The sequence below is a fragment of the Petromyzon marinus genome, chromosome 4, assembly GCF_048934315.1.
Source record: "Petromyzon marinus isolate PM22_M1 ecotype Great Lakes invasive population chromosome 4, UKy_Petmar_22M1.pri1.0, whole genome shotgun sequence".
Lineage (NCBI taxonomy): Eukaryota > Metazoa > Chordata > Hyperoartia > Petromyzontiformes > Petromyzontidae > Petromyzon > Petromyzon marinus.
This window is the reverse complement of record NC_133670.1, coordinates 13,614,245-13,637,455: the sequence shown is the minus strand read 5'-3', so window position 1 is coordinate 13,637,455 and position 23,211 is coordinate 13,614,245. Positions and strand designations below refer to the sequence as shown.

Here is a 23,211-nt window from a genome sequence, read left to right as displayed (position 1 = left end):
GAGTGAGGGGCCTGGGCAGGCTTTGGGTTAGTTTTAGTAAGAGCAAGGGAGCCGGGATAGAGGAGGGGCAACCATGACAACGAGAACACTTCATAAATGCGATGCATTGAGAGGAAAAGAGACATGCAAGATGGTGGAGGCAAGACCGGAGAGTGGGCTAATATAATTATTTCGCATCATATTCTTCACATAATGGACACATTATGCAGACCACATTTAGACATTTCGATTTAAAGCTTTCGTGACTGCAATGATTCATCTTCTTTGGTTCTTTCGGTAAAGTCACGTAGAATGAGAATAAAATAATAAATTGATAGACAATGTAGGAACAATCAGGGGCGGAGTTACAGGGGTGGCTGGGGGGGGGGCTTAGCCTCCCTGAAATTTTGGGAAAGTCGGTAATCGGGATAACCGGATATCCGGCTGCTGCAAAATGCTGGCTGCCACCTTGTGCTGCCCTGCAGGCTGCTTGAGCGGCAGCCTTTCGAACTTAACGAATTTACTACCCACATCAGCGGCTCCGACTTATTAATAAACTCCGCGTTCAAATCCAATAAAATTTGTTTTATACATTTGTGGCGCCCATTGGAAAACATAAACACTGGATATCTCAGAATATTTAAGTCAGCCCCCCCCCCCCATGTCAAAATCCTGGCTCCGCTCCTGGGAACAATGAAAGAGGCCATGAGGTGTCCACCATCTTAGGGCGATTGATATCTTGAGAGAGGGGAGGAAATTGTAGGAGAGGAGAGGCCGCCTTAGGAGATGAGAGGCGATCTGTTGTGGGAGGAGGATAGGTTCTCAAGATGAGGATGGGAACGTTGCTGCTCCCACACTCACCAAAAAATTCCTGAAAACAAGCAAAGTTGTCAGAAGAATACAGGAGACCTGCGTAGAGAAATTGACAACTGTGGAGGCGCTGGTTCACTTTTTTGAGAGCGCAGCTGCTGACTTTGGTGGATACTCTGAGACCCAGCGCCTCGTGGTCAATCTTGCACTTCCCTGAACCTGCCTGACGAGTCTCAACCGAGATTATTCTTGCGTGTGGCAGTATTTTCAAGAGCTAAATGACAATTTTGATATATGCTCGCGAAAATAGGGCTTCAGGAGATAATTTGTGTAGTTTTGCTAATCCTCCTTTGAAGGAGCTCAGACTACACAGGTTTACGATATAGTCCATAGTTTGGCTTCACCTAGCTGATGGTATAAGGGTAACAAAAACATGTCACTGGTGGGCTTCAGGAGAAGGCTACTGTCTCCCATCCTCTGTCGAGATTTATCTGCCAACACAGGATTGCTCCACCTTTCAACCACCAAGTGTTGTCTTATCAAATACAATGCACATCACCTTGCTTCGTACAGTGCTGAGCGTAGGATTTAAAAGGATAGAGACACAGAACTATTATCCACCGTGATATGTGAAACCAATATTATGGATCCAATTGTTCGTGCGGTTATCCATGATTCTACTCTTCTTATGCGCGGAGTGAAACATGTATGGTTAACCCCATGGATAATAGGATAGTTTTGCCCACAATGCCTCTTATCCAAAGGAAAAACGTGCGTGCTTTTTTACATTTGGACAAAAGCAACGGAGACTCTTTACAACTTGTACTCTTGTTTTTTTACATTTAGACAGTGCCAATTCATAACGGGAGGTGTAAAATAAATCAATATAAAACCAAGCTGTACCTGGACTCTGCCCTATGTCCATCGGTGGCTGTTTGGTTTGTCTGCACTCATGGATTCTCTTTTAGCATTTTAGAGGTGATCGTCCCCAAATCTCCAACCCTCCGCTCACATATAAGTATATTTGATTGATTTCGGGGTATTTGTGAATTGTTTACGATATACACACTTGTGAAATTAAAGCATGTGCACTGGATTCGACGATCGGAAGTCAGCCATTGCACGGAATCTTTACCATATTTATTTGTATGCTATGCCCGTCATTATTCCATTTGCCTTGTTAATTATGTAGTATATATATACACGAAAAGCCCTGTCGTCAGTGTTAACATCAACATTTCTTTAACATAGGCTATGGCTGAGAGCATGTGTAGGTTGTGCAGTGAGATATTAACTATCTTGCTTGGTATACAGAAGGTCGTGGGTTCGATCCTGACCCTGATGCCTGTATATTTAGAGTTTGCATGTCTCTCTCCCTGTGGTCACGTGTATTTTTCTCTGGTTCCTCTGGGTTTTCTCTCCACATTTAGAAATGTGCGTTTAGAGTATTTGTCTGCTCTAAATTTCTACAAGATAAGCCATTTCGTTGAGCTGTCATTTGTGGCCAGGTTGCTTCTGAAAAAAGAGCTATATATCTCTCTGGGCCTTACCTCATAAAATTAAAATGTTTTAGTTTAGTTAAAAGTATGATCCAAGATATGTATAGCAGAAAATATACATGCTTAAAAATAAATACTTGTGAGATCGAATGAGTAAATATGCAAATTACGATTATAACTGTCACGTGTTCGAGGCTAAACAATGATCTCGTCAGCAATAGGCTGAGGCTTTTTTTATCTTATCTGAAAACGAAGTTGACGGTTAGGTTTACAACTATATAAGCATGGCACGCTTTCAAGCCGTCTAAAAAGCATAGGGCAGTTGGTTTGAACACTGCTTCTGGAATAAAACAGAAAATACAGCACAAGTTCTGCAGGCTTTAGGATAATTAAAAACGAAGTATTTTTTTTTCCTTTACAATATTTAAGTTATTTTTTTTTGCGAGATGGGCTGCCGAACGCTGACGGTTTTCATCAGTGGCCTTTTGGTCTTGGCTGCATCAGGTAAGTCCCAGAGTCGGGAAAATCGAATAGCAAATTAAACCAGGGACTGTATGCATCCCAGTCAACAGCGTTGGTCGCAAATAGGACTGTATATGGAATTCATAATGTAATTTCATAATACTAGTAGCATGACTAATATAACACTGTTTTATTCGCAGTACACAGTTTATAGTAGTTTAAACAAACGTCAAATAGTTTTTTTCCCTTTTAACATACAGCATAAAACACAAGGAAACTCAGTACGACTGGCTTAGTACTGTAGCTGGCCATAAAAATCACATGTACATGAAGCAAATGTGTAAAAGATTTGTCTACTTTTAATATTTTACGTGATGTTAAGCACTTCTGTATATGTTACATTTAAAACTATTGTAAATGCAGGTAAAGATTGGACACAAACGGCATGGTCTTCTGTGTCAGAGTGGATATATCATGGATTTCATATGGATTGTTGGATGTTCAATAATACTTATTCGAGCGTGTTCCAAGTTGGATCTTGGCTGTTGCAATCAACAGTAGTGTATGGCAATGTTATTGACGAATACATTGAGTTTTTTTAAATTGTTATTCGTGCTTTTGCACCACTACTGACGCAGTATCGCGAAACATTTTGTTCATGCTTATCGGCATATTGTGTTTCCATTATTTAGCACAGTATTTAAAAAGCAGTTTAACACGTAGGCTTTCGTGACCAATATTCAGAATAAATATTTTTTGGGTTCGAGCGCGTAAGTATAGATGTGTTGTTAACCCGCCACCACCCGACACAGCCAACCAGTAAGGTTTGTCATGTGAATAAAACGTGTCAATTAGTTATTACTTCAGCACACCGGTGTGTTGAAGAGTAAACCCATAACATTTACAATTTTACTACGACGTTTGGCTGGTCATTACAACCAGCTTCATCAGGCGATATGCCAGAACTGTGAAGAAGTCTTCCTGTTTTGGTCTTAAATAGAGAAAAGGTGATGTCATCACTGTGAGCCTATCAGGTGCAAAGACCAGAGGGGGATTCATGTTATCAGAATCAGAATATTTATTTATACTGGAGAAATCCGATTAGCTATAAAGCTATTTTTTACATGTCCAATAGGGGTGGGTAAGAACGTTACAAAAGCAAACAATACAATAACACGATAGTAGTCATTTAAGTTACAGCATTAACAAAGTATTATGTTAATCTGAGAATATGTAGTACTTGTTAATGGTTCGGTTATTTCAAAAGCACCCCTACCCTGCTCTCATTTAACCGTAATGATCTTGATCTGCCTTCACAAACTGCCCTAGGGATACACATTCTTACGTGTTTTCCAGGTGTAGCACTCTAACAATTGTATTCTCTTCCTTAGTTGTACATTTATTTTGTTTTGATCGCATTTATGGTCATCCAAACTTTACAGCCGTCTTCATTAAGTTCTTCAATAATTTCCTTGAGTTAAATTCCATTGGTTGGTATGACTGTTATCAGCAAATCTCAGGTGGCTCGTATTTGATCGATTTACGTTTCTGCCTTATTATTTCGAATAACATTTTAATCAAACTTCTATCGCTGTGAATAACTTTGGTGAACATAATGATACAATAGCGGGCAAAAAAAATGAATAGTCCGTTGAAAGTGTGGGGGAAAGATTAAAAAGAGAACAGTTTATCTGAAACCAAGAAAGATATGTTGACGAGGAGGAGAGATATGATTAAAATAGATAGAGTCTCAACAATAGTTTTTTATACAGAACAATATAGACCGCTATAGACTGATTAGGACATTATTAATATCTCATAGCAAGCAATGGGAGCATGAAATAAAAAAATAGGTTAATAACTAGCAATTCACAAACGTCAGAGCTTAGGGTGAAAGATAGAATGATAATAAAAGTGACTGGAAGTTAAAATGTATTTATACATTTATTTAATTATTCACATAAAAAAAGATTCCAGGAATCGCCATTTTTCACGTGAAAATTAAGTTCAAAATGTCACACCTGAAAAAGAAAACTCTCCCCTTAACAAAATGAAACAATTGGAGCAAATTCGAGAACTGGTTGACAAAATGTTTACACGATTGCACATGAACGAAATAGCTCAATACTTTATCATTTTATTTTAAAAAGGTGATACATTTTACTTGACATACAGACTTATAGGATGCATATGAATAATTCATGAACATCATCGGGTACCGAATTTGAGACCAACCATCTACACGAGCAAGCCTGGTTAAGAAAAGGTTTCACTATCATCAGACACGTACATAATATTAATCAGATTTTGGAAAAAACTAACAAATGTCAAAATATCATTGGACCTACCTTTCATAGACTATCAAAACGCATATTACTCCATGGAAATTGATGCAGTCATCTGAGGTCTCACAAACCAAGGCCTCCTCACCAGCGGCTTTTGGATAGCCATTGAACAAAGACGGTCACTGCATCGCGCGCTTTCAGATGCGCTTCTGTGGCTGTCTTGGAACGCTCTTCCTTCCAATATTAGGAAGCCACTGTAGCTATGCATTTTAAAAAATCTAGATTGAAAACTCATTTCTTGAGAACTGGTGTTTAGTTTGTTGTCTTTCTCCTGCACCTCCGATTAGCATGGTTGCCTACGTATGGTGCGAAATAAAAACGAATTTAAAAATAAGAAAACTAAATTACTAAATTGGAACTACACTCAGCTATTATGAATAAAGTAACAAACTAATTATAGTATAAGGGAAGCTAGATACCAACTTTTACCCAAGTTATTTGAATCAAAATTCGAAAATGTGTGATAATATGCCATATTTTATCAATATATTGTCATATTACTACAGAAATTAGAAAAAAAACACCTATTTAATTATATATTTCTGGACATTGTAACTACTCGTGGAAAATACATTCTAAAGTTTAATAAAATAATCATGTCGGTTTGCTAAGTTACTACAGTGCAGTAGCTACTTAAAACAATACAATACATTTATTGCAACGATTAAATGAAACTCAAAAAAAATCCCTTTGATGCGGTGAAGTTGTCCTGTCCCCTTAGTAGAAAAACACCCCCAAAGCATAATATTTCCACCTTCATGTTTGACGGTGGGGATGGTGTTCTTGGGGTCATAGGCACCATTCCTCCTCCTCTAAACACGGCGAGTTGAGTTGATGCCAAAGAGCTCCATTTTGGTCTCATCTGACCACAACACTTTCACCCAGTTGTCCTCTGAATTATTCAGATGTTCATTGGCAAACTTCAGACGGGCATGTAAATGTGCTTTCTTGAGCAGGAGGACCTTGTGGGCGCTGCAGGATTTCAGTTCTTCACGGCATAGTGTGTTACCAATTGTTTTCTTGGTGACTATGGTCCCAGCTGCCTTGAGATCATTGACAAGATCCTCCCGTGTAGTTCTGGGCTGATTCCTCACCGTTCTCATGATCATTGCAACTCCACGAAGTGAGATCTTGCATGGAGCCCCAGGCCGAGGGAGATTGACAGTTCTTTTGTGTTTCTTCCATTTGCGAATAATCACACCAACTGTTGTCATCTTCTCACCAAGCTGCTTGGCAATGGTCTTGTAGCCAATTCCAGCCATGTGTAGGTCTACAATCTTGTCCCTGACATCCTTGGAGAGCTCTTTGGTCTTGGCCATGGTGGAGAGTTTGGAATCTGATTGATTGATTGCTCCTGTGGACAGGTGCCTTTTATACAGGTAACAAGCTGAGATTAGGAGCACTCCCTTTAAGAGTGTGCTTCTAATCTCAGCTCGTTACCTGTATAAAAGACACCTGGGAGCCAGAAATCTTTCTGATTGAGAGGGGGTCAAATACTTATTTCACTCATTCAAATGCAAGTCAATTTATAACATTTTTGACATGCGTTTTTATGGATTTTTTTGTTGTTATTCTGTCTCTCACTGTTCAAATAAACCTACCATTAAAATTATAGACTGATAATTTATTTGTCAGTGGGCAAACGTACAAAATCAGCAGGGGATCAAATACTTTTTTCCCTCACTGTATTCCACCAGGTGCCTCCACATCAACTATTCCACCAAGCGCCTCCACAACAATTATTCGACCAGGCGCCTCGACATCAACTATTCCACCAGGCGCCTCCACAGCAACTATTCCACCAGGCGCCTCCACAACAACTATCCCATCAGGTGCCTCCACAACAACTATTCCACCAGGCGCCTCGACATCAACTATTCCACCAGGCACCTCCACAACAACTATTCCACCAGGTGCCTCCACATCAACTATTCCACCAGGCACCTCCACAACAACTATTCCACCAGGTGCCTCCACAACAACTATTCCACCAGGTGCCTCCACAACAACTATCCCATCAGGTGCCTCCACAACAACTATTCCACCAGGCGCCTCGACATCAACTATTCCACCAGGCGCCTCGACATCAACTATTCCATCAGGTGCCTCCACAACAACTATTCCACCAGGTGCCTCCACATCAACTATTCCACCAGGCGCCTCCACAACAACTATTCCACCAGGCGCCTCCACAACAACTATTCCACCAGGCGCCTCCACAACAACTATTCCACCAGGCGCCTCCACAACAACTATTCCACCAGGCGCCTCCACAACAACTATTCCACCAGGCGCCTCCACAACAACTATTCCACCAGGCGCCTCCACAACAACTATTGCACCAGGTGCCTCGACATCAACTATTCCACCAGGCGCCTCGACATCAACTATTCCACCAGGCGCCTCCACATCAACTATTCCACCAGGCGCCTCCACAACAACTATTCCACCAGGTGCCTCCACAACAACTATTCCACCAGGTGCCTCCACAACAACTATTCCACCAGGTGCCTCCACAACAACTATTCCACCAGGCACCTCCACAACAACTATTCCACCAGGTGCCTCCACAACAACTATTCCACCAGGTGCCTCCACAACAACTATTCCACCAGGCGCCTCCACAACAACTATTCCACCAGGCGCCTCCACAACAACTATTCCACCAGGCGCCTCCACATCAACTATTCCACCAGGCACCACCACAACAACTATTCCACCAGGTGCCTCCACATCAACTATTCCACCAGGCGCCTCCACAACAACTATTCCACCAGGTGCCTCCACAACAACTATTCCACCAGGTGCCTCCACAACAACTATTCCACCAGGTGCCTCGACATCAACTATTCCACCAGGTGCCTCGACATCAACTATTCCACCAGGTGCCTCGACATCAACTATTCCACCAGGTGCCTCCACAACAACTATTCCACCAGGCGCCTCCACAACAACTATTCCACCAGGCGCCTCCACAACAACTATTCCACCAGGTGCCTCCACAACAACTATTCTACCAGGCGCCTCCACAACAACTATTCCACCAGGTGCCTCCACAACAACTATTCCACCAGGCGCCTCCACAACAACTATTCCACCAGGCGCCTCCCCAACTATTCCACCAGGTGCCTCCACAACAACTAAACCACCAGGTATGTCCAAGACGACAGCTCCTGGATCAACTACACCAGATAGGGCATCATCCATCACATCATTGCTACAAGCAAGTCAAGAACTGCATCTACCACATCAAAAACAACATCTGCACATGTATCTGCACCAACCACAGCTGGCAAATCACTCATGTCATGCTGGATCACCAACAACTAATCCACCAGTCACCTCCACAACATATTGTAACACAATACCGTAGAAACTTCAAAAGGAAATGTCGTTTTCCACGTACAATAATGCATTCATAAAAAGTACAGAACTCCTCTTATCCACGGTGATGTAGGATACTAATATCGCGGATCCTATTATCCGCAGGATTATTTGCAAATTATTCTGCACTTGTCCACGGGAAGAGAATTGTGTGTAATAGCGGATAGTTGCATTAGTTTGCAACTCAACTCCTATGATCTGAAAAAAGAATGCATAATGACAATATTTTTAGATAATCACTTTTACAGTAATAGGAAAAATAGTGTGGCTGATTATAGTTTTCATGGACCCAATGGCTCCTGTGGATAATAGGGGTTGTGGTTCTATGGACACACATGAAGTTGCATACACAAATTGCAATGAATTTACTGGACAGTATAATGTAAAGTACGTGCATACAAATAAAACTACTTTTTTTGTTTCATATGGAAGTTGATCCATGCAAAGTCCAGCCTCCACCATGCCCTTCATTGGCCAAGTGCTTTAGCAACAATGATTCGTTCCGATGCGAATGCCCTATAGGATATTACGACGACAAAACTTCCAAGGCATGCGTTGTCGGTAAGATTTTGTTGTCAATGCTTCATCAACATCACATCGCCAACACATCATTGCCTTGACATTAAAGTATTCTTTATTTAAGCAAAGTCAATGTCTCTCTGTTCAAATGTGCAACTTCGTTGGTAGCCATCAGGCAGTGGTGGAAATTCCACATTCCTTTGGCAGGTGCTAGTCTCTGCATATGGCAACCACTAATGATTTCCAACGCTTGTACTTTTGTAAATGATACCAGATGCATGATGGGTTAGTTCGACACCTGGCAGGATTTGAATTCACAACCTTCCCATTGCAGTACAGTATTTCGAATGTGGTTTTATGTTTCGGAATTGTGTTTAAATTGTACTTCCATGACCTAACATTGTGTTCACCACACACCACAGCAAAGACATATGGTTCGAGTTTACACATTTCGAAACCATTCACTGATCAAATGAAGGACCCAACTTCACAAGACTTCAAAACAATTTCCATACCCATTTTAAATATGGTAAGTAACGCAGGCTTTGTCTTCTCATTGAGTTTTTTCTTTAAAATTACTTATTGTACAGAAAATGAATTTCATTTCCATGAGACTTGTATGCAAAATTAAATACATAAGTTACTTAAAAAGCACGTCAAAAACTATGGTAATATCGTGTCTGCAGAGAGGTGTACATGTTTTGCACACAGACTTCTGGTGTACATCGGCTCAAAAAAGTCGCCTTATCCCGAAACTGCCAAATAAAAAATGACACAATCTCGGTGATGGTTTGTTGTTGTTGTTGTTAACTGGTAGCCAGTGCAGAATATGCAACAACAACAACAAATGGTGGCGTCATCTTGGAATGCAAAGCAAGCTCTCTTGCGTTTTTTTGCATATATGTACACTGCAGGCTGCTATTTATATTTCCTTATAAATTGTGTTAACAACACAGAGAGACAATATCAGCTTCCTAAATTATTAGTGATGTAGGTGTGTTGTGTTACACATTCGTTAAATGAATCCTGTAAAATGCAGCACTTCAATTTATAGTTTATACAAAATTTAAGCCAGCTTGTGACGAGTCAGAGCAATTGCAATGTTCATTTTAAAGTCAATAATTAGAAAATAACCTGAAGTGACAACATACAGTACTTATCTGGTAAATTTTATTACAAAATGTCGAGGTTTTTAAATCGATACTGTACCTATTTCTACTACAGCTCAATTTAACTTTTGGAGAGCGTCAAGATTATAAAGGATCTGCAGTCATCAAACTAAGGTGAGTGATCACATTGTACCAGTCACACTACAAAGACAAAGATCCCCCGTGCAGCCTTAAACTGTTAGGGGGGGGGGCAAGTGCTGTTAGCGAGCGGCACCTCTGAAGGCCACTCTGGCACTTTGGCACACGAAGGGCGGTGGGTGGCCAACGCCACGCCCGGCCGCCTTTGTCTCCCCCAGTGGCGATGTTTACTACACACCGCACCGGGCACTCATTCGAGGCCGATTCGACCCAGGGGAGGGCCCAGAACCGGTTCGGATAATCGCTATCGCTGGCGTTGGCCGTGAGCGGGAAATCGAACTTGGGTCTCTGCCCGGTTCGTAGCGCAGCAGCGCGCTAACCACTGCGCCACCGCTCCCCAAAAAAACAACAACAACAACACCACCTCGTGCTTGTTCCATTCAATCTTCACGAGCAACATCAAGTCGTCTTAAGTTCTCTAAACTAACACTGTCGTCTCTAAACGTGTTCTCCACAGAAATGGCAGCGTCTTTGCAGAGGTTGTGAACATGTTTGATACAGATTCTGTCGTAACAAAAGATAATGTTTCATCAGCAGTCAAGGAAATGATTAGGTCATGTACAGGACAAGAAAGTATATGTGGAAATTTGGACATTTCGTCGGCAAGTAAGTGACCGATTGCTTATCCTCTATAAGACCTTTTTTAAGCACAGTAAACATCTTCTTTGGTTCTTTCGGTAAAGTCACGTAGAATGAGAATAAAATAATAAATTAATAAAATAACAATTAAATTCTCACGACGTTTCGGCCACAACACAAGTGGCTTTCTTCAGGTGAAAGGAACAGACCTGTCGGGACGACAGAGCTTCAATGAACGTTAAGATTCGTAGCGTCTTTTAAGCTGGTTTAGAGAAGTGAGGCAGTAAACATGCCATACAATAATAAGAAAATATAAATGTGCAGGAGTGTATAATGTTTGATTGGCCTTAATGTTTGATATGATCACAACCTGAATAGTGTACAGTACACAACCAGTTGTCCGTGACACAATTATCCGTGAATTAGTTTATATCGCAGTTGGCAAAACCCGATTCTCTCTTCCAAACATCCGGGGAGTGTGGCCATCCAAATATTCGGGGTCCAGACCACAGATAAATGGACTTATTGTCAAATTCTTACAAACTAGCTTTTTTGCCCGTCCAAGGACGGGTGTGTATTGCAGTAAATCTGAAATATTCAATAGAGAATTTGTTCAGCTCATGATTATTAAAGCGGTGGGGGGGGGTTGTCCCATGTGGAGTGACGTCACCCGCTAATGGTTATTGTGGAAGGGTGCGGCATGTGGAGTGACGTCACCCGCTCATGGTTGTGGAGGGGTGCGGAATGTGGAGTGACGTCACCCCCTCATGGTTATTGTGGAGGGGTGCGGCATGTGGAGTGACGTCACCCGCTAATGGTTATTGTGGAGGGGTGCGGCATGTGGAGTGACGTCACCCGCTAATGGTGACGTCACCCGCTAATGGTTATTGTGGAGGGGTGCGGCATGTGGAGCGACGTCACCCCCTCATGGTTATTGTGGAGGGGTGCGGCATGTAGAGTGACGTCATCTCCTCATGGTTGTTGTGGAGGGGTGCGGCATGTGGAGTGACGTTACCCGCTCATGATTATTAATGAGGGGAGGGGTGCGGCATGTGGAGTGCGCGACCTTTTTGTGCGTTCGTGTAAATTTCCACGCGTGCATGAATATTAATGAAGGGCGGGTGGGGCTATTTTGCAGTGACGTCACGCACGGACGTAGCACTGTGCTGCGTAGATTTATTTTTACGTCACTTTCTGTAAAGAAACGTCATATTTTGAAGCGATTTTGTGTAATAAATTATTTAATTCAGCTCGACCTTCCTCTGCGTTCGTGTAAAAATCCACCCACTCATGAATATTAATGACAGGGGGTGGGCCTCGTGGAGTGACGTCACGCGGGGGGGGGGGTGGGCCTCATGTGGAGTGACGTCACGGGCGGGACGGACAGACTTTTCTGGATGATTATTTTAGGTAATTGCCTGGGTTTATCTGCCCCTGGGGACCAGCTCCTGATACCGCCAGATCAAGTATGGGGTGCAAATGCCAATGCAGCGCTTTCTGCGCTACGTTGTTGAGATTCTCGTCCTTCAGGCTCTCCAAACACTGATGGCAAGCAGCGCTCCTTTTCCCATACTTATCCCTAGGAAGAAATGTGTACAATTGCAGCAGCAGCATCCTCACGACTACAGAACACTAACGTTGTACTGCACTGCATTTCTTACGTGAAAAAGAACAGCCACTCGGAAGACATTAATTAAAAACACCGTCACTATAACTGAAGTGCAACTTCTTTTAGATATATGTAAATGTTACTACGTGTTATTGCACTTTCAATATTTGCCATGTGTAATTACTTGCATGTCGCTATACAGGTGCAACGTCCACGTGTGACTTTGATGCGTGCGACTCAACCACATCTGAGTGCGTGGAGATAGATGGTTTTACGCAGTGCAATTGCCTCCCTGGGTTTATACAACAAGAATATGCACGTTTATGCTCAGGTACAGCAACGCCTATTGTGGCTCGCATTACAGTTAAACATTTTTCAAGAAATTGCAATTTTTTTTACCTCGTTATGAAACCTGCAAAAATACTTGTTTTTTTATATTCACAGTTTGCCCCATTCACTCCAAGGAGGAAAATGGAACTTGTGTCAAGTAAGAGTTGGGGAGTTGGGAACCTCTAATCTTTTTTTCTTAAATGAGAAGCTTTACTGTGCTACAGAACTCCTCTTGTCCGTCTTGATATGGCGTACACACATGGTGGATTCTATTACCCATAGGGTTATCCAGAAATGGACTTCACTCGTAAGTATGGAAAAGTCAAATAATCACGGATAACTGGGATAATTTTCTACAGGAATCCACTTAAATCTCGATTTAAAGCTTTCGTGACTGCAAGGATTCATCTTCTTTGGTTCTTTCGGTAAAGTCACGTAGAATGAGAATAAAATAATAAAATAAAACAATACAATTATTTTATTCTCATTCTACGTGACGTTACCGAAAGAACCAAAGAAGAGGAATAAATAATAAAATAAAACAATAAAATTATTTTATTCTCATTCTACGTGACGTTACCGAAAGAACCAAAGAAGAGGAATCCACTTATCCATGGACATTTTGGAAATATTTAATACGCTGTAAATAACGGCAGTTTAAATGACGATTAGAGCCCTGGGAATTGGAGTTTTCATGGACCCTACAGCTTTCATGCATAATAGGAGTTGCGGGTAATAGGGTTGTAGATAATAGGCGTTTTATATGTATATACATTAAGGTTAATTGAAGTTCTATAATTGTATAATATATTCTATAGGACTGTAATATTATTGCAAAATTACAATACATATATTTTTGTACAAAGTACAGTATTTAAAATGTAATAATTGTTTCATAGCAATGGCACTACTCAGTCTGGATTCAAGGTATTTTTTCTTCATTAAAAATATCAAGGCAAAGTGGGCATTGGCCAGTGCTCATTAGTGTCTCTTCCTTGGAAACTCTGACAGATTGGAGAAGATTCTCTTCTCGTTATAACGAAAGCCACTCTCCCCAAATTAGACAAAATTTAACTTTTCGCAAAGTTATACTGATTTTATTGACCCCGAAGGGATGATCAATCGAGAGCAAGCCCAGCCTAGATTGTAATCCCCAGCCTTACAATTGAGTTACAATCATGGACCAGATTTCAATGCAATGCACTGCAATGTAGAGTGTTGTACAGATGCAATTATGTCATACCACGGTAACACAACCATGTACAAAATATTTACGTGAAAACTCAGGAATAACAGATGGACACACGAACACTGATAAAAGGCATACAGGGAATGCACCCTAAAGGTGCATTTCCCAGCTGAGAAATTTGTTGTGCAACCAAATGGCTATGGAAATCTGACAAATTAATTGCCTACGTATATGTGAACACCGTGACATCGTGTCTGTTCGCGTTTAGTCCACTTAAGAAATGCAGTTGCATGCCGCCACGTTGCACAGTTGTGGATGACCAGTTAGCAATTTTAAGTTGTAAATGTAACAAGTTGTTTTGCGTTGCTTAATATTGTGTCTACTCTGCAGGTGTCAGAGTCCGGCCTCTGGATACAACTGCATGAGCTGCCCAGACGGCTACAAAAATGAAAATGGAACATGCAGGATGTAAGCCCCTTTACAACTAGTTTAATTAATTTAATGGACATCATACAATACATTGTTATATTGTTATCGATCTAGTTTGAATACAATAATAATTTACTGTAGTTTTTTATCCAGTATTGTAGCAATGGATCTAGAAAGTTTTTACAATAAATGCAAGCAAATTAGAGTGTTATTATGTACATGAGCTGTGTTAATTTATCATCTGATACTGTATACGTTAGTTTCCAATACAGTCGTGTTAGTATATAAAAGGTGCAGTACAATGCTCATTTTCCACTTTCACAATCATAAGTTTAAACGTAGCTATCGTTTTTACAACTTGGTTGGGTGGGTAACAAACAGCCAACCAATGGTGTGATAGTCATGAACAGGGTGTAACTGTATACTTGTTAAGTTGAAATAATTCTGCTTCAATGTCCCCATCATTATTTCACCGTAAAGAGAGCTGCCAAGTAAAAGATGCTTACTCTGTGTCACAGGTGTCCCTTTGGCTACAATGGAAAAAATTGCGAGGACGGTGAGCAACACACACCTAGAACAACACACACGCATCTAAAACAATATTATAAGCGTAGGAGATTTACGTATTCGGAGAACCCACCAAGTTGTTCTGGTAAATATTATAAATAAAACGAGTTTAAATGTGATATTTGGGATGTTCAGAAGAGCACTGATTAAATGGAAAAGCACATCCCTGGCAACATATTTTGTATTAATCTGTTGTATATCGGAGTATGCCATTTTACATAGTTCTGAACTCGTTTTTAACAGTAGTGTTGGATGATAAGAGGCGTTTGCTAAAGTGAACACAAAAACCTAAGTGTTTAATTTGACCTCATTTACGTAATACATAACATTGTCGTCTGAAGAATGTTTTTATTATAAAAAACGTCACTTTTTCAAATTTTCTTGCTGTGGTTTTCACACCTGATGATGATTGCTCGTGTTGCAGTCGAAACGTCGTGATAATTTTATTGTTTAATATTTTTATTATTTTATTGTTTCCCTTCTACGTGACTTTACCGAAAGAACCAAAACTATGACCAAAGAAGTCACTAATTAAATAAATTGCTTCCATTGCAGCATGGAAAACATCACACAGGACGCTAGGCTGCATTGTTTTCATTTTCCTATGTAACAAGCCTTAAGTTAAAGAGAAGCATGGCAACCCGAGATATGCCCCTGACATTTCTGGCTATTTTACCTGCGACAGGGCACCTGGAACCTTGATGGTACGCTGAACAAAGAGGGTAAAGCACAATGAGTGCTTTGTGTTTTGATGACATTGGCGTGCCCTAACTTGATAACTGGTATCGCATTGTCCACCTGTGTAGGCTCTCTCCTGGCACTGGTGATCGTGGCTGTTTGCTGTGGGGTACTGATACTCGCCTTGGGAATCACATTAATCGTGACGAATATCAGGTGAGACTTGGCTGTGTTTATTCAATTAATTGTGTGCTCTAATTTCTACAATATAACTAACTGCTCAAATACTGTAAAACAAAAATGTAAATGGTGCAGCCCTAAAATTGTTTGAACTTCCTGATACTGGCAGATCGGCCTCTACTAGAGGGATCACTTGAGACAGATACCCCTCTAGAGAATACTTTGGCCTACTCTTCGATGGCGGCCAGATGTTTTGGAAAAGATGGGAGTACCGACACTTTGCTCCACCACATGTGAACTTCCAATCGACTCAGTGTGGTGTACCATTTATACTGCTGAAATACTATGAATGTCCACAAATGTATAAAATGTTTACTATAGAGCCCATGAAAATGTGAATTATTGTACTTGCCTTTGAAAGCTACCTTCAATTAAAAGTGAGTATCTTATTTGTTTTCTTGTGTAGGAAAAGGAAAGGAAAGGGATACAGCGATGATGGAGACGATGCCACACCAACATTTGGATATTTACATATGTAAGTGTTCCACATAAATTATCATTAAAGTCCAGACATATATATTCTTAATACCTACAGATCTGTGTAAATCACAGATCGAAATGCCTGTTTCAAGAGCAGCCTCTTAATTGTGGCCTCATTTGCATAAATTTTAATGCAATGGAAAGCAGTGAAGAGAAAGTCAAGTCCAAGTCAAAATCGTGGTATTCAAATGTCTTCAGTCCCACGAATCATTATAGAAAATATACGTTTGATATGCCATACCTACATTTTAACTATATTACAGTTGGATTTTCCTTCCATGAGGACAGCTTCTTAATTGTATTCTTGTGTGCAGGAAAAAGAAAGCAAAGGTTGAAGATATGGACAGCAATTCACCTTCAGCTCTGTATGACTTATACACGGCGATCCCAAGAGTTACTGCTAAAGTAACGAGCGAGTCCTTCAATCATGCTCAGGTAATATAGCTTCCCTTGTCAATAGTTTGATCACCTTTTCAATAACCTGTATCTGTGGTGTTTGCCTGTTGAGATTACTAATGTCTACCATAATTGTAAAACATTGTTATGAAGGGCAACAGGTAAAGGTGCCACCCTGAAATTACGGTAAGGCCTCGGCATCCGCGAGGTTTAGGTTCTCAAAAATCTGCACGAAAGTATAATTTGCGAATGTATACACTATATTTATTTGGGAGAAAAGGGGTTTAAGTTCCGGTTTTTGACTGAACATATGGGAGAAAATTTAAATGTTTCATAACATTATTCCTGTACTGTACACATAAATAACATTCATAGAAAGTTAATAACACAAATAAAACACAACACAGAAAAAATTCTACCTTCAATTTGGAAGTAAAATTTTACCTTGGATGATCATTATTATGGGGATTGATGATCATACTACTTTGGCAGTCATCAGTGCACTTTCCGCCAAACTTTCCCTAATTGCCTCTTCGATTTTCTTTATACATCTGACTGTTGACTTGTTCATCATGTAATAGCGGCCAACAGTTGACGCACTATCACCACGACCAAGTTTCTCCAACAACTCTACTTTTTGAGCTAAACTCATCACTCTGTTCTGCCTTTTACTCTTGCTCTCACTTTCTCCACTCACTTGATGCTTAGACCCCCCCCCAAAAATACCACAAATAAGGCAAAAATGGTACAAAATAATACAAAAGGCAACGGCACTTGAAGAGTAAAAGCTTTAGTATGTAGATGGCGGCACACGGGCACAATCCATTACTGGTACTGCGCAAGTCTTGCACCCCTTCCCATGATCCAATGTTGCCAAATCGCGAATAGTTGAAGGAAAATTACGAACGTTAAACCATAAATACTGCTGGCTGGATAGAAGCGCGGGAAATTTAACAAACGTTATCATTTTGATTTAAAGCTTTCGTGACTGCAGGGATTCATATTCTTGGTTCTTTCGGTAAAGTCATGTAGAAGGGAAACAATAAAATAATAAAAATATATCTTTTATTATTATTTTATTATATGAAAATTTATCATTGTTCAACTGCCACACTGGGAGATTGCACTGGAGACCTCTCTGGATCTGCGAGTTCAGCGTGCAAGCTTTTATACCACAGCAACACATTTACCTGGTATTAAATGTAATTTCCATGTTATTATTGATCATGGCGGTCACCTGCAAAACAATTCTATTTGCCTAACTTAATTAAAAATAACACTCTGACCTGCCTCACAGGCCTCTGTAAAAGACTAGCTTTATATTAGGGTCTTTGTCAAATATGTTTGGTGTTGCAGAAATTAATTCAGATACCATATTTCAACGTATAAAGTAAATTGTGTTTCTTTTGCAGAATTCATCTCGGTATGAACCTGAAGACGATGACTCTGACAACAAAGCAAGTTCTACTGGACACACAAATGTGGCTGCTAATAATGCTCATGACACCTACTATTAGCCTAAGGTGCTGTGTAATCAGTAGTTTTCATGGCTTTCAATTATTACATGAAAATTACGAGTAAAAGGACCTCCATCTAAGTACAGTAACACCCCGATTTACGCCCTCCTGCTTTACGTACTTGTTATAATGTACTCAACTTATTGATACCCAATATCATTTTACGTACTGTGTACCTCGCGATAACATACTCGAGATTTACTAACTCAAGCATTTAGCCCCGAATTGTTTAGGTGCCAGATGGCACCCAAGTGTTAGCGTCTCTGACTGCTGGAGTATATTTCATGTGTACTCAATTAATATTTTTTCCCCACATACCGTATTTATGGCGACTATTTCTATACTAGCATTTTTGCCCATCCAAGGACGGGTGTATATTGCAGTAAATCTGAAATATTCAATAGAAAAATTGCTCAGCTCATGATTATTAATGAGGAGGGTTGTCCCATGTGGAGTGCGCGACCTTCTTGTGCGTGAGTGTAAATTTCCACGTGGGCATGAATATTAATTCAGGGGGGGGCTCTTTTGCAGTGACGTCACACACGGTAGTAGCACTGTGCTGCGTAGATTTATTTTTTACCGTCACTTTTTGTAAAAAAAAAAGTAATGTTTGAAGTCACTGCGTAATAAATTATTTAATTCGGCTCGACCTTCCTCTGCGTTAGTGTAAAAATCCACCACGCATGAATATTAATGAGGGGGGGTGGGCCTCATGTTGAGTAATAATACATGTAATATAAAAGACAAGGTAAAATATCTTCAAATATCAATAATATACACTTAATTTTCAGGCAATGGTTGTATGCGCAATAGGTTACTGGGCATCCTTTGTTTAGGAACTGAGGCCTCTGTTTAGGTACTGTACCACGTTACGACAAACCAAAAATGCTTAGATATAAGTACTTTCGATTTACATTCTGGCTTTCAGGAATACATCCTGAGCGTTTACCTGGGTATGTCTGTACTTGGATGTTACATGGATCACAGCAGACACTACATAAATGTAGAAATTCATTATAACACCATTGGAACCTCCTTTGCCAGTAGCAAAATATGATAATTGTTTTTTTACCCTTTTATCTGGCAACAAAACTGACACCTTTTTTACATGTTTGCATTGACCACAATACCTGCGGTCGGAATGCAAACAAAAACATAACTCTGATAATGTATGCACTGTCCTTGAAATTAATTGGTCCACATCCGAGACAGCTTTCCTTAGAGCCTAGTCTCACATGGTGTTGGACCAGATGACGCCAAAAGGCGATGACGCCAAATATAATTTATAGTAGGAATGAGATTACTTTATTGGAGCCGAATGGAATAATAATTCTGGATTCCGATTTGTCCATTCATAATTTAGTGTTGCAGAAAATTAAGTTAATCAGAATTTCTCAAAATCTATTCTTCTTGTCACCCATTTACAACTTTTCATGTTCACCTATATCGCTTACGAATAAAGTTGTTGCTATATGTCGCATGTATGTTGATTTTAAAAAGCATTGATTTACTGTTCAAATGAGCACATTGATTTACTGTTCAAATGAGCACTGAGGCTGTGCTTATCTGCATTTTAAAGCCTTGAATCATCAATTACACCTATGTTAGGGGTCAGTCTATCCATAAGACAACCACTGTTGACTATCCCACGAATAGGTACTATTATTGTACCAGGTTTTTAACTTGCTTCCTTCAGATTGTGAGCCCCTCGCTTTACCACTGAACCACCAGGATTGGTAAAAATTAACCCTGATGCTTGGTAAACATAAAATAATGTACGAGGGTCGCCCAGAAAGTAATGCCCCACTAGCAAGGAATACATGCCCTCGTTTCTCGATGGCGTAGAACCATTGAGGTGGAAGGGGATCATGTGGAAAAGTAATGTGCATGTAATTAATAAATCTGCAAATTCTATGGGTAGTTTTCACTTTTCAATACATTTTGGTTGAAAAAAAGAAAGTGGGGCATTACCTTTTTGGGCGACCCTCATACTGTGAAGTATGGGAGTATAAGGAATTAAGTTTTGAGAACATCTGTAGATAGCTAATAAAATACCAGAATACGTTTATAATTTGATGATTCCAAGCACGAAAACACACAGCATCATGATACCTCTGGGACCACCAGATGATAGTGCTGGTAACAAGCTCTATAAAGTGTAATATTGCAGAGAAACGTAAACAATTGGTGTCTATTATTGAAAAGCTCATAGTCAGTGTAGTACTCTATTGGACATTGAATGCACATGACTATACACATTTTATGAATCACTGGCATGTGTAAGAATAAATGCAAGTGATAGTATTTTTTTTCATAATTTTGAACAAATGTATAATTTCTAAGTAATCTCCATTGTGCATGTTAATTTCTAAAATTCTGACATCAAGGAAAGAGAAGGAAAATGACTAAAAGCTACAAAACAATATACAATATACTCGATTATCCGCGTGTCGTTTATCCAATTTGCGGATTAACCGCGCACCTGAGAGTTTGACATGAATTAATAACTCATGGATTTCCCCTTAAGCCCGAATTAATAATCTAAAAACAGTTATGCACTGTTATTTTTGGAAATGTTTATTAAAAGTCACGTGCTTAAACTGATATATGTGCTCCGATTAATCCGAATTCCACGTGATCGCCCCTACAGTACAGTAGTTGCATATCTTTACAACAGTGGGCGGAGTTTGATTAATATTAATTGGTGTGGCTCTGCTATCTTCCACTGATTGGGCAGTCTTCTGTGGGGGGAGCAGGAGTATCATCAATGAACACGCACATCTATCGGTCGATCGTTCGTATTAATTCAAATTCAAAAGAGTAACGATCCAAATCGTCAGCTGTGCTTCATTTTGAGTGATTTATCCAATCATTTTGTGAGTTTTAATAAACAAAGCTGTGCTGTGGACTTACGTAATAAAACCAAGTCAATACATTATTTACTGCAAATGTTTGTTTTGTTAACCCAAAAAATGTTGTACTTAAATATAATTATACCTAAATTAGTTGTGTTTGGCAAAGAGATCCGCAGAAAATTGATATGTTTGGATTATCCCCGATTTTTTATTATCCGCGACCGTCCTCCCCATCATTAGCGCAGATAATCAAGTTTACTTTATTACGATTTACATGATGAATAACCCGTTTTTTCGAGTCACTGGTGGGTGATGACCTGCTTACGCCATGCAGGTCATGGGGGTCATTTGACCATAGTCTGTTCTCCGATAACGCGGTAGTTGATTAAAGCATACGCATCTCACGATAACACGTGAGATGTGTATGCAGACTGAACAAAGACTGAGGCGCATGAGTAGCATCCAGAAGCATCCAGCAGCATACCGCCTTTTATGTTACGTTGAATCAGCCGTACAATCGCGTATTCCTACTCGCGCAAAGTAGCTCTGTTCACTCATTCGTGTTATATCCAATTCGCATTCGCGTTATGAAAAGTGTTGCCTAATAAAAAAAATCGCGTTATATCCAATATTTCGTTATGAAAACACCACACATTGTAGAACAGACTGTACTTCACCATGGTGTGTGCAAGTTTGTGAGGGCGAGAAGGACACGTGGGAGCATGAATGACTGCTGCTACTTAACCCAAAACCACATAGCATAGCCACATATCGAATACGGTAATACAGTATGCGAAACGTGCTTCAACTAGTGCAACATGGTTACTATATGTAACTGCCAAATTGGATATATAAAGTGTATTGACTTACGTGTTGTAAATTAATTCATTAAAAAAAATGTAAAGTAATGCCTTGTAGATGTTTTTCAAAAGCCTGAATGGTATCGATGACTTCGGTCGCCAACCTCGACGTTTCGGTGGAACGCTCTCGTACCCTATTGGCTAGCTTGGTCGAGCTGTCACGGCATCCACATTTTAATGCGAGCTTCGACTCGCGATTGGCTGCCGGCGAGCGTACGCCGGAATGCTGGGTCGTGATTGGTGCAACGATTTGGGTAGCTTGCGTTGGATTAGCTTCAGGTTCCAGCAAGCGGGGGGGTGGGGGTTGTTCACTCTTGAGTGGTTCCTCGATGAACGATATTAATTGGTTCCCCAAAAACCATCGTTAATTGAAATTGTCGTGAATGTTCATAGGAAATACATTTTAAAGGCTTGATCTGTTCCTAGAGCATCGGAAGTTGACTTTTTCACCTTAAAAATATCGTTTATAATATTTAAACACGCATTTTTTTAAAATAAACGTTAAAATAACATATGAAAGCATTCATATTAATACAAACATGGATAAATAATTAATAAAGAGCATAAAAGGTGCATAAATAGAGCATAAAAAATGCTTACATTAGGCTAAGAAGATGGATGGCTTAAGGGGTTGATGGAGTTGGGGTAGGAGAAAAAATGTTCCTTACTTTCTTGGCTTCACATTAATTTTAGGGCCCATTGTTATTGCTCTTATATAACTTTTAAGTCAATAAAACATTTAAGTATTAAAGAAGGCTGTATCCATAAGCGGCGCACATCAAACATTGATAATTAATCTAGTTTCTCTCAAAACGCTCATTAAAGGGCGTCGCTGATTGGCTGAGGTCTGCTGAGTCCCCTTAGGAGCGCTCGTTAATAGAAACAATGGGACCCTATGGGAGATGGATCGTTAATCAAAATATCTTTGATCGATGGCATCATAAACCGAGAAACCCACTGTATAGGACAGACATGGGCAAAGTACGGCCCCCGGGCCGTATACGGCCCGTTGGGCTTTTTAATCCGGCCCGCCGAACTTGTCCAAATATTATTATTAAATTAAATTGTATCTTTCTCCTGTAATGCCCCCATTTCCCCATTAGATGGCGCACTTTGACCGGCCCCTCTGTCAAATTTTAGAACCCATTGTGGCCCGCGAGTCAAAAAATTTGCCCAC

General features: G+C 40.2%; 1 protein-coding gene across 1 annotated transcript; it reads left to right on the top strand.

Annotated features, from left to right (window-relative positions):
- Positions 1-2,557: 2,557 nt before the first annotated feature.
- On the top strand, positions 2,558-21,257 carry LOC116938668 (uncharacterized). Its single transcript, XM_076057411.1, has 14 exons — positions 2,558-2,792; positions 6,793-8,247; positions 8,912-9,040; positions 9,421-9,527; positions 10,223-10,281; positions 10,763-10,911; positions 12,696-12,824; positions 12,938-12,980; positions 14,403-14,480; positions 14,960-14,997; positions 15,815-15,902; positions 16,333-16,401; positions 16,721-16,841; positions 18,215-21,257. Exons 1-14 carry the CDS (start codon positions 2,735-2,737, stop codon positions 18,317-18,319), a joined length of 2,628 nt encoding a protein of 875 aa, XP_075913526.1. The 5' UTR covers positions 2,558-2,734; the 3' UTR covers positions 18,320-21,257.
- The last annotated feature ends 1,954 nt before the right edge of the window (positions 21,258-23,211 follow it).